Raw genomic sequence first — 10931 nt, 5'->3', positions numbered from 1 at the left:
TGTCCCCAGAATACAGCCTTTTCCTTCCAGATTTAGATGGTCAGTGTGGGAGAGGAGACGGGACTGGAGGGGAACCTGAGGTCCGAACCACGGGGCTGCCTAGGACTTTGCCCCAACAGCATTCTGGCGGAAGAACCCAGCAGAGGCATCTGGGGTGGGGACAGCATAGCAGACAGAAGCCAAAGGCCAGCCCCTTCCCTGTCCTCAATCCCCCAATCCTAGATTCCCTGAGTCCCTAGCCCCCTGCCCCCAGCTCTTGCTCAGCCCCTCTCTTCGGCCCCCCGCGGGCACCCCCACACCCCCCACCCCACCCAGGCCCATGTGTCCTGAGCATTCTGTGAGCTCCTTTCCACCTCATGTCTTCGTGACTGTGGGTTGAGCCCCCGTTGGCACCTGCATGTGGCCCGGCTCCTGCCAGGTAACCACAAGGCCTCCCCCTCCTAGGCCTGGCATGGGCTCGGCCCGCGGGAGCCCCCCAGGTGGAGGCCAATCGTAAAGGATCATAAAGTGGGCGGTGCCGGGCAGGGGTAAAGGTCGTCCCGGCAGAGACTGCCACCAGCACAGGCTACTCAGAGGGTCCCGGTCGCCAGCCGGGCTTAGACTCTCCCGCTGGCCCCAAGATGGGGTCTTGGGTCCTGCTGCTGCCGCTGCTCACAGCCGTAGCCCAGGCCCAGGGTACATGCGGGCTTGGCCGGGGCGCGCGGAGGGAGAGGGGGGCGGGCGGCAGGCAGGGGTTGAAAGGCACTGACCCTTCTCTACTTTCCAGTTTGCTCTGTGGACAATACCTTCTTTGAAGTCCAGGAGAATACGGAGCCTAGTGGGCCCTTGGTGGACATCAATGTCCCTGAGGGCCAGCGCGTGACCCTCGGACCCTCATCCACCCCCTTCGCATTTCGGATCGAGGGCACCCAGCTCTTTCTCAATGTGACTCCTGACTATGAGGTACAAACGGCAGACCAGGGAGGGGTGGGCCGGTGGGGTGCCTGGGGCCGCCAACCCCTGTGGGACCCATGCAGAGAAGGGTTTTTGGGAGTCCTGAAGGCTCTCTGTCCCCCAGGTAGTGACCAACCCCTGTTGGGCCCCAAGGCTTGGTTGAAAGCAAACGCGAGGGGCCAGGGCCCTTGGAGGACAAAGCTGCCTGGGTCCCCAGTGCGCTCTGGACTTAGCAAAGATGACGGGGACCTTGGGCGAGTATCTGCCCCTCTGGCGCTGTGCCCTCCCCTGAGGGATGAGAACAGTGTGCTGTGACCAGCTGCACAGGTGCGCTGACACCTCTCCGCCCCCACAGGAGAACACAATACTGCAGGCACACCTGGAATGCAGAAGGGGTGACACCGTGGTGAGTCAAGCCCAGCTCTCTACTTCCTGGGCGGCCCCCACGTCCCCTCCCTCACCCTGTGACGTCAGAGTGCTTGGACCTCTGTGCTCTGCCTGTCCAGGGTTCCTCCCCAGTGACCTCACCCAGTGGTGTGTTTTCAAGTGTCACTCCTGTGCTGGTGATGCCCACACTTCCTCCAGCCCAGACCGCCCTGAGCTGCAGACTCGCAAACCCAGCCACCCTGATAGGACATCACACCCCCAACCCGAGACCCCATCTGGGGAGGCGCCTCACCCTCCAGCTCAGTCCTGTCCTCTGCCTGCCCCACGTCCTCGTATCAGCATATCTGCTGGCTGGGCCTCAAGCTGGGCCTCCTGCCTCCTGACTCAGGCGCTGGCTACCAGCATCTCCTTTATGGAACCTTCCAACTGGTCCACTCGCTGCCCTCTCGGCCCCACCCACCCCAGTCCACTGTCCGTGTGGCAAGAGGAGCCAGCCCGTGGAGCCCTGCCCAGAACTCGCGAGATGTTGTGCCTCGTCTGTCACTCAGTTGTCACCCCCTGACCTTATTCTAAGTCGCAATGCTACCCCCTCACCCCACACACCTTAGCCCCTGACCTTGACTCACCTTTTATGATGGGAAGTTTCAAAGGCACAAACAAGGGACAGTGTCCCAAGCCCCGTGCACCTGCCAGCTCTGCAGGGAGCCACTGAGCCCTGTGGGTGCCCCGCCTACAAACATCTCAAAGTCACTAAGATAAGGACCCTTCTTACACATCACACGCCACTGGTTCACACCTGAGAAAAGCAGGGACTCGGCATCACAGGACACCCTGGAGATATCTGGTCAGAGGCTCTGTCACAGGTGCAGCAGGGTCACCCTGGGCAACTGGTTGATATTTCTCTTAAGTCTCTTTCAATCTTTGGGTCCCCTTTCTGTTCTCTTTTTCCTTTGAGACTTAGGTTTTGGGATATTTGACTGCTCTTCTGGTCCCTTCCTTGGGGCTCTGGCAACCCAGCACCCGCGTTCCTTCTCTGCAGGGCACTCGTCACCTTCCACACTTTACAAATGGCTTTTTATTCTTTGTCTGGAACCCCTCAGAGCAGAGGGCTTGGCCTTGTGATGTGCCCAGCACCTGGGATGAGCGGGGTCCCCCAGGGTGCCCCTCTGGGGGGGACCTGTGGGGAGAAGGCTGACCTCCACCCCGGACCCCCAGGTGACCCAGCTGCGGGTATTCGTGTCCGTGTTGGACGTCAACGACAACCCCCCTGTGTTCCCCTTTGAGGTCAAGGTCGAGAGGGTGCCGGAGGTGAGTGTGAGGGGAGCCAGGGCCGGCACTGGGGGCATAGAGGGCTAGTGGGGGCTTGACCATGGGGCTGGGTCCATGGCCAGAACCACCCCCTGCGGCTCCCAGGACACTAAAGTGCACACCACGGTCATCCCTGAGAAGGACCTGGAGGCCCAGGACCGCGACAAAGACAACATCTTGTTCTACACCCTCCAGGAAGTGACCCCGGTCAGTCTCCCTGCCCCAGCCCCAACTCCCCCCACCACTGGCGTCCTCCCAGGGTCTCAGGATGTGCCCTCCACCTCCCCAGGGGGCCAAGAGCTTCTTCTCCTTGGTGGGTGCAAACCGCCCTGCCCTGCGGCTGGATCGGCCACTGGACTTCGACAAATGGCCGCACATGACCTTCCAGCTGCTGGTGCGGGTAAGCAGGCCACCTCCACTCTGAGTCCCGGACCCCCACCCACGCTACCCCAGCCCTGGCTCCCGGGCTGATTGGCAGGGCTTGGCTATTGCAGGACACCCGGGAGGAGAACGAGGTGCCCAGCCACACGGACAACGCCACTTTGGTCCTGGAGGTGCAGCCGGCCGACCTGCGGCCTCCCTGGTTCCTGCCCTGCATCTACTCTGACAATTATGTCTGCGTCCACGCCGAGTATCGTGGGGCTATCCCCACAGGCCACAAACTGGTACTGGGGATAGGGAGGGCAGGGCCACGTCCCGAGCTGGGTCAGGGTCAGGGTCAGGGTCTGTCGGCACCGGGGGTGGGGCCTGGGTGCCATGCAGCCAGTTCTGTTGTGATTTTCAAACAAATGTGTGAACATTCCCTTGTGCTCCAACCTTGCTCCATCACTGTGGTGGTGAGTGGCCAGCAAACTCCTCTGAGATTAGGATAAGGGGGACGGCCCAGCTGTCCTGGGGGCACAGCCAGGGACCCAGTGAGGGGCTGGGACGCTGGGGGGCCACGCAGCACTCAGCAGGGGCAGCTGCACCTCTGACCGTCCTGCTCGTGCCACGAGGGGCACACTTAGGCACTGGGGGGCAGGGTCCAGCTCTCCACGCAAGCAACCACGTCCCCACGTCCCCTGCACCTGCCAGCTCCTGAGACACACACTGTTCAGATCAACCGAATGTTTGGGCAAAATGACTCATTGACAGCGGGTCCAAAGGGGTGTGATGTGTAATCGTGCCTGCGACTGGACTGTCCGGCAGGCCCCCGTGGGGGTGCAGGCCTCCTGCAGGGGAGTTGGCGGGGTCGAGCTGGGGCACTCACACCAGTCCCACAACGTCCCCACCCTCTGGGTCCCGCAGCTGGGCCCCCTCATCCTGCAGCCTGGGCCCGTCTACGCTGTGGACGGGGATCGGGGCATCAACCAGCGCATCATCTACAGCTTCCTGGCGGGTGAGTGGGCCCCCCCCCCCCCCCCCCCCGGCTTCTGTCTCCAAACAACCGGGCCCACCCGCATCCCCACCCAGCGGGACATGCCGTGTGGCAAAGCCAGTTGGGACCTCAGGCCTTCGAAGGGGACAGGACTAAACCCGCCCACCTCCCTCTCAGGACACGAAGAAGGCAATTTCGTCATCAACGCTGACTCCGGCAACCTCACCATGACCAGAAGCGTCCCCAGTCCCAAGACCTTCGTTTTTCTAGTCAAAGTGGGTCTCCTGGCCAGGCCTCCACAGACCATTCCTGAACCCCAGGCCGCAGGGCTCACCCTTCAAGGACCCTCTGGTCACTGCAGCTTCCCCCTACCCCCAGGGCGAGCAGGCAGACCACGCCAGATACTCGGTGACGAAGGTCACGGTGGAGGCCCGAAATGCCTCAGGGAGCCTCCCCCGTTTCCCATTGAGCCTGTACCGAGGCACAGTGGCTCTGGGCTCAGGCGTGGGCGTGGCTGTCAAGGACGCAGCTGTCCCCTCCCAGCTTCTGAGGATCCGAGCCCAGGACCCCGAGTTCCCGGTAGGCCCTGCCTAGGTCTACCTGGCCTCTCCTCTGGGGTGGGTTCGGGGGTTCTGGGGGCCTGGCGCTCACCAGGACTGTGTCCAGGACCTCAACTCAGCGATCACATATAAAATCACCAACAACTCCAACTTCCGAATGAATGGGGAGGCTGTGCTGACGGCCGCCCCGCTGGCGCTGGCGGGGGTCTTCTACGCGGAGGTGAGGAGCGGGTAGCATCTCTAAGGGCAGGGGTTAAGGGGGGAACTAGGAGGGACAAGCCCCCTTCCTGCCCCAGGTTCAGGCCAACAACACGGTGACATCAGGCACAGCGTCCACCGTCGTGGAGATTCAAGTGTTGGAGCAGGAGACCACCCCCACAGGTGAGCCTGGGGGCCCAGGTGACCCTTAGGGAGGGCTTCTTGTCACAGGCATGCTGGCAACAGAGGCAAGCCCAAACTGTGTCCCTGGCCCCTAGGCCCCCCTGTCCCCCCCACAGCCCCAGAGGCTGGAGGAACAACCCGGCCCTCAAGCAGCACCACTTCGGAAGCCCCCAGCCCCCCAGGGCCTACTCAGGGATCCTCCACGACCAGCTCTGAGGGGGGCACTGGTCCGCGCCCCACCCCAGGCACAACTCTGAGGCCACCTGCCTCGTCCACGCCTGGGGGGACCCCCGGTGCTGGGACCAGCACCTCTCCCCCATCAGCCTCACCCAGCGGGGGCTCAACACAGACCCCGAAGCCAGGAACCTCTCGGCCGACGTCCCTTGCATCTAGCAGGACCCCCCAGCTCCCAGGTAGCACCCCCAGATGTCCCAGAGTCATGCTCGCGCTCCCTGACTAGACAGTCCTAGGAGTCACTGTAGGGCAGGTGGCCATGCTGACTGTAAAATCCCAACGGGGCTGGTGGCTCTGGTCTGGGTGGAGACAGACAGGTCCTGGGGGCCCCAGAAGGTAAACTGGGGAAAGTGCAGATTTGGGATCACTGAACCCCACAACTCCCAGGCCGTCCACTCCAGTGCTCCCAGCATTGCCCTCGCCTCCCTCTGGGTGGAACCGCCGCCTCCCACCTGGAGCTGCTGGCACAGACCCCTCTGGCCCTCCCTCCCTTCAGCAGCCTGGCTTGTTCTGTGTCCCTAAGCCTGGCGCAGGTTGGCACGGACTGTGCTTGGGTGCTGCGCTGACAGTGGCTGGTCCTGTTGCCTGCAGGTTCGCCGGGGACAGGAGGCGTCACTGGGGGGATTGACCAGCCAGGTGGCAGCCATGCTGAGGACCAGCGCTTCTCACAAGCAGAGATGGGGGCCCTGGGAGGGGTTCTGGGCGGGCTGTTGCTCCTGGCTTTGCTGGCCCTGCTCATCCTCATCCACAAGCACTATGGCCCCCAGCTGCCCTGCTGCTCTGGCAAAGCTCTGGTGAGGCCTGGGGAGGTGGGGGGGGGCAGGACAGGAGAGACAGAAACCAGAGGCAGGGATGTGAGAGTGAGGGCAGCATCGGGAAGTGGGAGGTGGAGAATCGGCAGGATGGAGACCAGGAATCGGCCGGAAAGCTGGAGAGCAAAAGTGAGGAGGTGTAGACACCACAGGCCAAAGAGAAGCAGAGAAAAGGGGAGGAGCTAGCGTGGATCCCAGTCCCTGGGGAGGGAGGGAAACGATAGATCTGAGCCCAGGCGGGGGTCCCGGTTGACACCCTGACTCCCCGGCCCACTCCCCAGGAGCCCAGCGGCTTTGACAACAAGGCCTTCGTCCCCGACAACGAGGCCAACTGGGCGCCAGCCCCCAGCCCCGCCCCCGACTGCACCCTGCCCGCGGACCCGCCGGCGTCCCCGCTTCCCGCGCCTCCCACGCCCCCCAGCCCCCCGCGCCCCGGCCGCGTCCCCGAGTCCCCCGCGGCAGCCCGGGATGGAGGCGGGCCCGAAGGCGTGAGGTCCATCCTGACGAAGGAGCGGCGGCCTGAGGGCGGCTACAAGGCTGTGTGGTTCGGCGAGGACATCGGGGCCGAGGCCGACGTGGTGGTCCTCAACACGCCCGCCTCGGACGCGGACGGCGCCGGCGACTCCGGCAGCGAGGGCAGCGGCGACGAGGACGCCGATGCGGACCTGGGCGGGGGTCCCCACGACGACGCGCCCAGCGCCGACTCTACCTTCATGTAGTGCCCCCCCCCCGCCATTGTGTAGAATAAAGTGACATTTCCGAATCGCGGGCGAGGCGTCGCTGGCGCGGGTGATGGGGCGCGGAGAGGGCGGGCGGGGCGGGCCCCCTGCCCTGAAGCGCGCGGGCACCGCTTCCCGTAAACCACCTGCTCCGCCGCCAGCCGCGGGGCTTCCCGGGCTCCGTGCCAGGTGGCGGCGGGAGTTCCTCTCGGAGTAACCGCCGCCGGAGGAGGGCGCCCTGCACTGGGGAGACCTCCCTCCCGACCCAACCCGGAGATTCTCGGCCTGGGGGCGGCTCAGGAGCCGCCCTGAAGAGCAGTCGGAGAGCAGGGTCCCAGGACCTTCCGGGGGGCACAAGGTGTGGGGCCCGCGGGAGCAGTAAGCACTCAGGCGCCCAGACAGCGGCCTGTGGTGCGAGTGGAGCGCGGCCCAGTGTGACAGGAGTCGGGAGCAGTGGCCAGGCCATGGGCTAGCGGCGGCGGGTGGGACCGGTTAGTGCACCACCAGAAGCTGGGGGGAAACCAGGGCCACACAGTGGGGGACAGCCCCCTCCACTGGACTTCCGTCCTCACCTCCACCGCACTGTCCCTTGTGGGTGGGTCATCGTTTTTCCTAATGAAATAGCAGCACTAATTCCTTTCCGAATGTTTTCATGGCGAGGGTGTTGGAGTATCTTGCTAAGAACCCCGGCCGTACGCTGCCGCTGGTCGCACGCCCTTCTCTATTACCCGCTTTCTCCCGCAAGAAGAGGTGCCTGGTTTTCTTTGGAGTCCGCGGAATCCTCAGCTTATCCCATTTCCCCCACTCCCACCCCTGGCCCCGGGTGTGCAGGGGGTGCTCCCGGAAGGAGAGGAGCGACCGGACGCCGCAGGAGCTGAGGCTGGCAGGCAAGCGAGACCGGCCCCTCCTGCCGCCCCTCCGCGACCGCCCTCCCCGCACTGTCCATAGCCGGGGTCTGAGCCTCCACCAAGGGCCTGCACCCGGGCTCGGGGAACACACCGCGCGCACCCCCTCCTACAGGGAAACCTCCGCCGCAGCGCAGGACGTCCTCGGCTGCACCTGAGGCCAGAGGCCCGGCCCCGCCCCGGCCCCACGGCTACCGCCCCGCCCCCTGTTGCCTGCCCGTATAAAAGCGCTGGTTCCCTGCCTCCCGGGGAGAAGGAACTTCCTGCCCCGGCGGCTCCGGCTCCAGGTACTATTCGGGACCCCAACCCCCCGGAGTCACATGGTGCATCTCCGGGTTCGAGGTGGAGGCGAGGGTGGCTGAGGACCAGCGGGGGTGCTTTTGGGACGGGGAGGCGCCCGCCTCGCAGCGGGGGGTTAGGTTTCGTTTTCCGGCGACGCGCAGTTTTGCTTTCCCGACGCCCAGGCCCTGCAGCGGCTGTTCCCATCTGTCTCCGCAGGTCCAGCCTGCCCGTCCCGCAGGCCTGGACGCTGGCTCAACACCTGTGACTTCACGTGTGCGCGCTGCCACATCTCTTGTCACACCCATCGCCACCTTTGCCAAGAAACCCACACCTGGGCAACGTCGTGGCCATAAACCTTCAACCCACATCTGTGACCCCAACAACTGTAACAACTGGGCCACACTTGTGACATCGGGCCATACTACCTGTGGCGACACATAAGCAGTTCTTCCCTCACCTGTGGGAACACCTGACTGCCACTCGTGATCACATCCCCTCGCAGTGGGATCATGGCTGCGGCCCCAGACAGGTGAGAGCCTGGCCCACCTCCCCGGAGCCCAACCACCGCACCCGACCGCCGGCTCCCTGACCTGCTGTCTGCTCCGCCCACAGGGGTGCCCCGCGCGTACGGTTCGCAGACTGGCTTTTGGGCGAGGTAAGCAGCGGCCGCTACGAGGGCCTGCGGTGGCTGGACGCGGCTCGCACGCGCTTCCGCGTACCCTGGAAACATTTTTCGCGGAAGGATCTGGGAGAGGCCGATTCGCGCATATTCAAGGTGGGCCCCCGGCTCCGACCCGGGTGGGAGGGTCAGCCCAGGGGCAGGCCCGCGCTCCCAGGCCCACGCCCTCCTTCTCGGTCCCCAGGCCTGGGCCGTGGCCCGCGGCAGGTGGCCGCTCAGCAGCGTCGCAGGCGACCCTCCGACCACCGAAGGCGCGCTCAGGGCCGGCTGGAAAACCAACTTCCGGTGCGCGCTGCACAGCACACAGCGCTTCGTGATGCTGCAAGACAATTCGGCGGACCAGGTCGACCCGCATAAGGTCTACGCGCTCACCTCGGAGATGGGCTGGAGAGGTGAGCACCCGGGACGCCGCGCTCAGGGAGGCAGGATGTGCGGGGCAGAAGAATGTGCTGCAAAGGGCGCTAGCACTTTGCTCTGTCGAGGGGCAGCCCCTGGGTCAGATCTGGGCAAGGCGGTTGGTGCCAGGTTGTTAGGGCGAGCTGGTGGGGTCTCTGGGGACCAGCGAAGGGAGTATGTGCCAGCAGAGCGTCTCAGGTCCCATTGCTCCCCCCACCCCAATTCTCACTCAGAAGGTCCAGGCATTAACCAGGACGAGGACCAGGCCCTTGAAGATGCCCAATACATGAGGGTAAGGCGGCTCTGCCCTCCTCGCACCTGGGTGGGGGCTGTCACCTCTCACTGGCTGGGGGCTCCTTATGCTGGCACTGTCTTCCCCTGTAGGGTGAGCTCCCCGGGCCATGCCTGGTAGATGTTGAGAGGCCGAACCCTGCGCCCTGTGCCCCAAACCCTCTTCCCAGCCCAGCTGGCTCCGCCGGGGACCTCCTGCTTCAGGCTCTGCAGCAGAGCTCTCTGGAGGACTACCTGCTGGAAGGTGTGGAGGCGGATCCAAGCCCCACAGAAGCTCCTGGTAAGGGGCTGTTGGCTGGGGTGCCCTGGGAGGGGAAGGCAGGCCAGCAGTCCCTGGGGGTGGGGGGGATGTCTAGCAGGGATGGTGTTGGCCACAGCTGAGCCAGTACAGCTGTTCCCACTGTGGTCGTCCTCCACAGATCCAGAGCTCCCTAGGGGGGAGCTGGACCTGCCATGGGCAGTGGAAATGGCCCCCAGCCCCAGGTCACAGCCCCAGGCCCAAATGACAGGTGAGAGGAGCCAGGGGATGTGTGGAGGAGGGAGGGGCTGGGGGACCAGGTGCCAGCTCAGGCCTTTCCCCCCCCACCGGACGCAGGCCCAGCCCAGGAGCCCTGGCAGCCCCAAGAGGCGGAGCCCTGCACCCAGTTGTCAGTGTCCAGCTGCCCACAGCTCGGTCTCCATGCAGAGCCCAGCCTGGGGGCCCTGGATGTGACCATCATGTACAAGGGCCGAACAGTGCTGCAGGAGGTGGTTGGGCGCCCAAGCTGCGTGCTCCTGTATGGGGCCCCTCGCCTAGCCATTGAGGACACAGAGCCCCAGCTCGTGGCCTTCCCCAGCCCCGCCGAGCTGCCAGACCAGAAGCAACTCCACTACACAGAGAAGCTGCTACAGCACGTGGCCCCCGGCCTGCAGCTCGAGCTCCGGGGCCTGAGGCTGTGGGCCCGGCGCCAGGGCAAGTGTAAGGTCTACTGGGAGGTGGGCGGCCCCCTGGGCTGCGACAGCCCCTCCACCCCAGCCCGCCTGCTGCAAAGGAACTGCTACACGCTCATCTTTGACTTTCGCAGCTTTTTCCGAGGTCAGTGGTGCCCCTGGCATGACACCCGGTCCCTCCCCACCCCTACCCACACTGCTCCTCCTCCGCTCACCAGAGCCCCATCCTGCAGAGCTGGTGGAATTCCGGGCTCGCCAGCGCCAGGGCTCCCCACACTATACCATCTACCTGGGCTTTGGGCAGGACCTGTCAGCCGGGAGACCCAAGGAGAGGAGCCTAGTCCTGGTGAAGGTGAGGGCAGGGTCCCACGTGGGGGAGGCGGCGGCTGCTGCACAGCCTGGCCCGGCCTGATTGCGCCCTCCCCGCAGCTGGAGCCATGGCTGTGCCGGGCACACGTGGAGGGTGTACAGCGGGAAGGCGTGTCCTCTCTGGACAACAGCAGCCTGAGCCTCTGCCTGTCCAGCACCAACAGCCTGTACGATGACCTGGAGCGCTTCCTGGACTTCCTCATGGAGGTGGAGCAGCCCGCCTAGGGCTGCCGGGGCTGCCCCAAATCGAATAAAAAGAACCAAGAACCTGTGCTGGTGTCCTGAGCAGGGGGTGGGCTTGGGGCTGGGCCAGGGAGGGAGGCGACCACCCACCCACCCACCCACCCGGAGGCCTCCCCTCTTCACAATGAAGAAACACGCCACACAC

General features: G+C 64.9%; 2 protein-coding genes across 5 annotated transcripts; both read left to right on the top strand.

Moving 5' to 3' along the window:
- Positions 1 to 523: 523 nt before the first annotated feature.
- On the top strand, positions 524 to 6751 carry CDHR5 (cadherin related family member 5). Of its 3 annotated transcripts, none has more exons than XM_033120523.1 (15): positions 524 to 675; positions 767 to 942; positions 1289 to 1339; positions 2536 to 2628; positions 2734 to 2835; positions 2918 to 3028; positions 3123 to 3293; positions 3916 to 4006; positions 4163 to 4260; positions 4364 to 4564; positions 4652 to 4765; positions 4842 to 4926; positions 5172 to 5339; positions 5752 to 5954; positions 6254 to 6751. In XM_033120523.1, exons 1-15 carry the CDS (start codon positions 621 to 623, stop codon positions 6689 to 6691), a joined length of 2157 nt encoding a protein of 718 aa, XP_032976414.1. In that variant the 5' UTR covers positions 524 to 620; the 3' UTR covers positions 6692 to 6751. The 3 variants fall into 3 exon arrangements, with proteins under 3 accessions (XP_032976414.1, XP_032976413.1, XP_032976415.1); XM_033120522.1 differs by having other exon boundaries at positions 5022 to 5339; XM_033120524.1 differs by lacking the exon at positions 5172 to 5339.
- A 1014-nt stretch (positions 6752 to 7765) lies between these two features.
- IRF7 (interferon regulatory factor 7) lies at positions 7766 to 10814 on the top strand. Of its 2 annotated transcripts, none has more exons than XM_033120526.1 (10): positions 7766 to 7883; positions 8095 to 8407; positions 8491 to 8653; positions 8742 to 8949; positions 9190 to 9245; positions 9338 to 9524; positions 9664 to 9753; positions 9840 to 10319; positions 10408 to 10526; positions 10604 to 10814. In XM_033120526.1, the coding sequence occupies exons 2-10, from the start codon at positions 8388 to 8390 to the stop codon at positions 10766 to 10768; spliced, it is 1488 nt and encodes a 495-aa protein (XP_032976417.1). In that variant the 5' UTR covers positions 7766 to 7883; positions 8095 to 8387; the 3' UTR covers positions 10769 to 10814. The 2 variants fall into 2 exon arrangements, with proteins under 2 accessions (XP_032976417.1, XP_032976416.1); XM_033120525.1 differs by having other exon boundaries at positions 9187 to 9245.
- The last annotated feature ends 117 nt before the right edge of the window (positions 10815 to 10931 follow it).

Source organism: Rhinolophus ferrumequinum, chromosome 11 (genome assembly GCF_004115265.2).
Source record: "Rhinolophus ferrumequinum isolate MPI-CBG mRhiFer1 chromosome 11, mRhiFer1_v1.p, whole genome shotgun sequence".
Taxonomy (NCBI): domain Eukaryota; kingdom Metazoa; phylum Chordata; class Mammalia; order Chiroptera; family Rhinolophidae; genus Rhinolophus; species Rhinolophus ferrumequinum.
The sequence above is the reverse complement of the archived record's forward strand: the minus strand, read 5'-3'. Positions and strand labels throughout refer to the sequence as shown.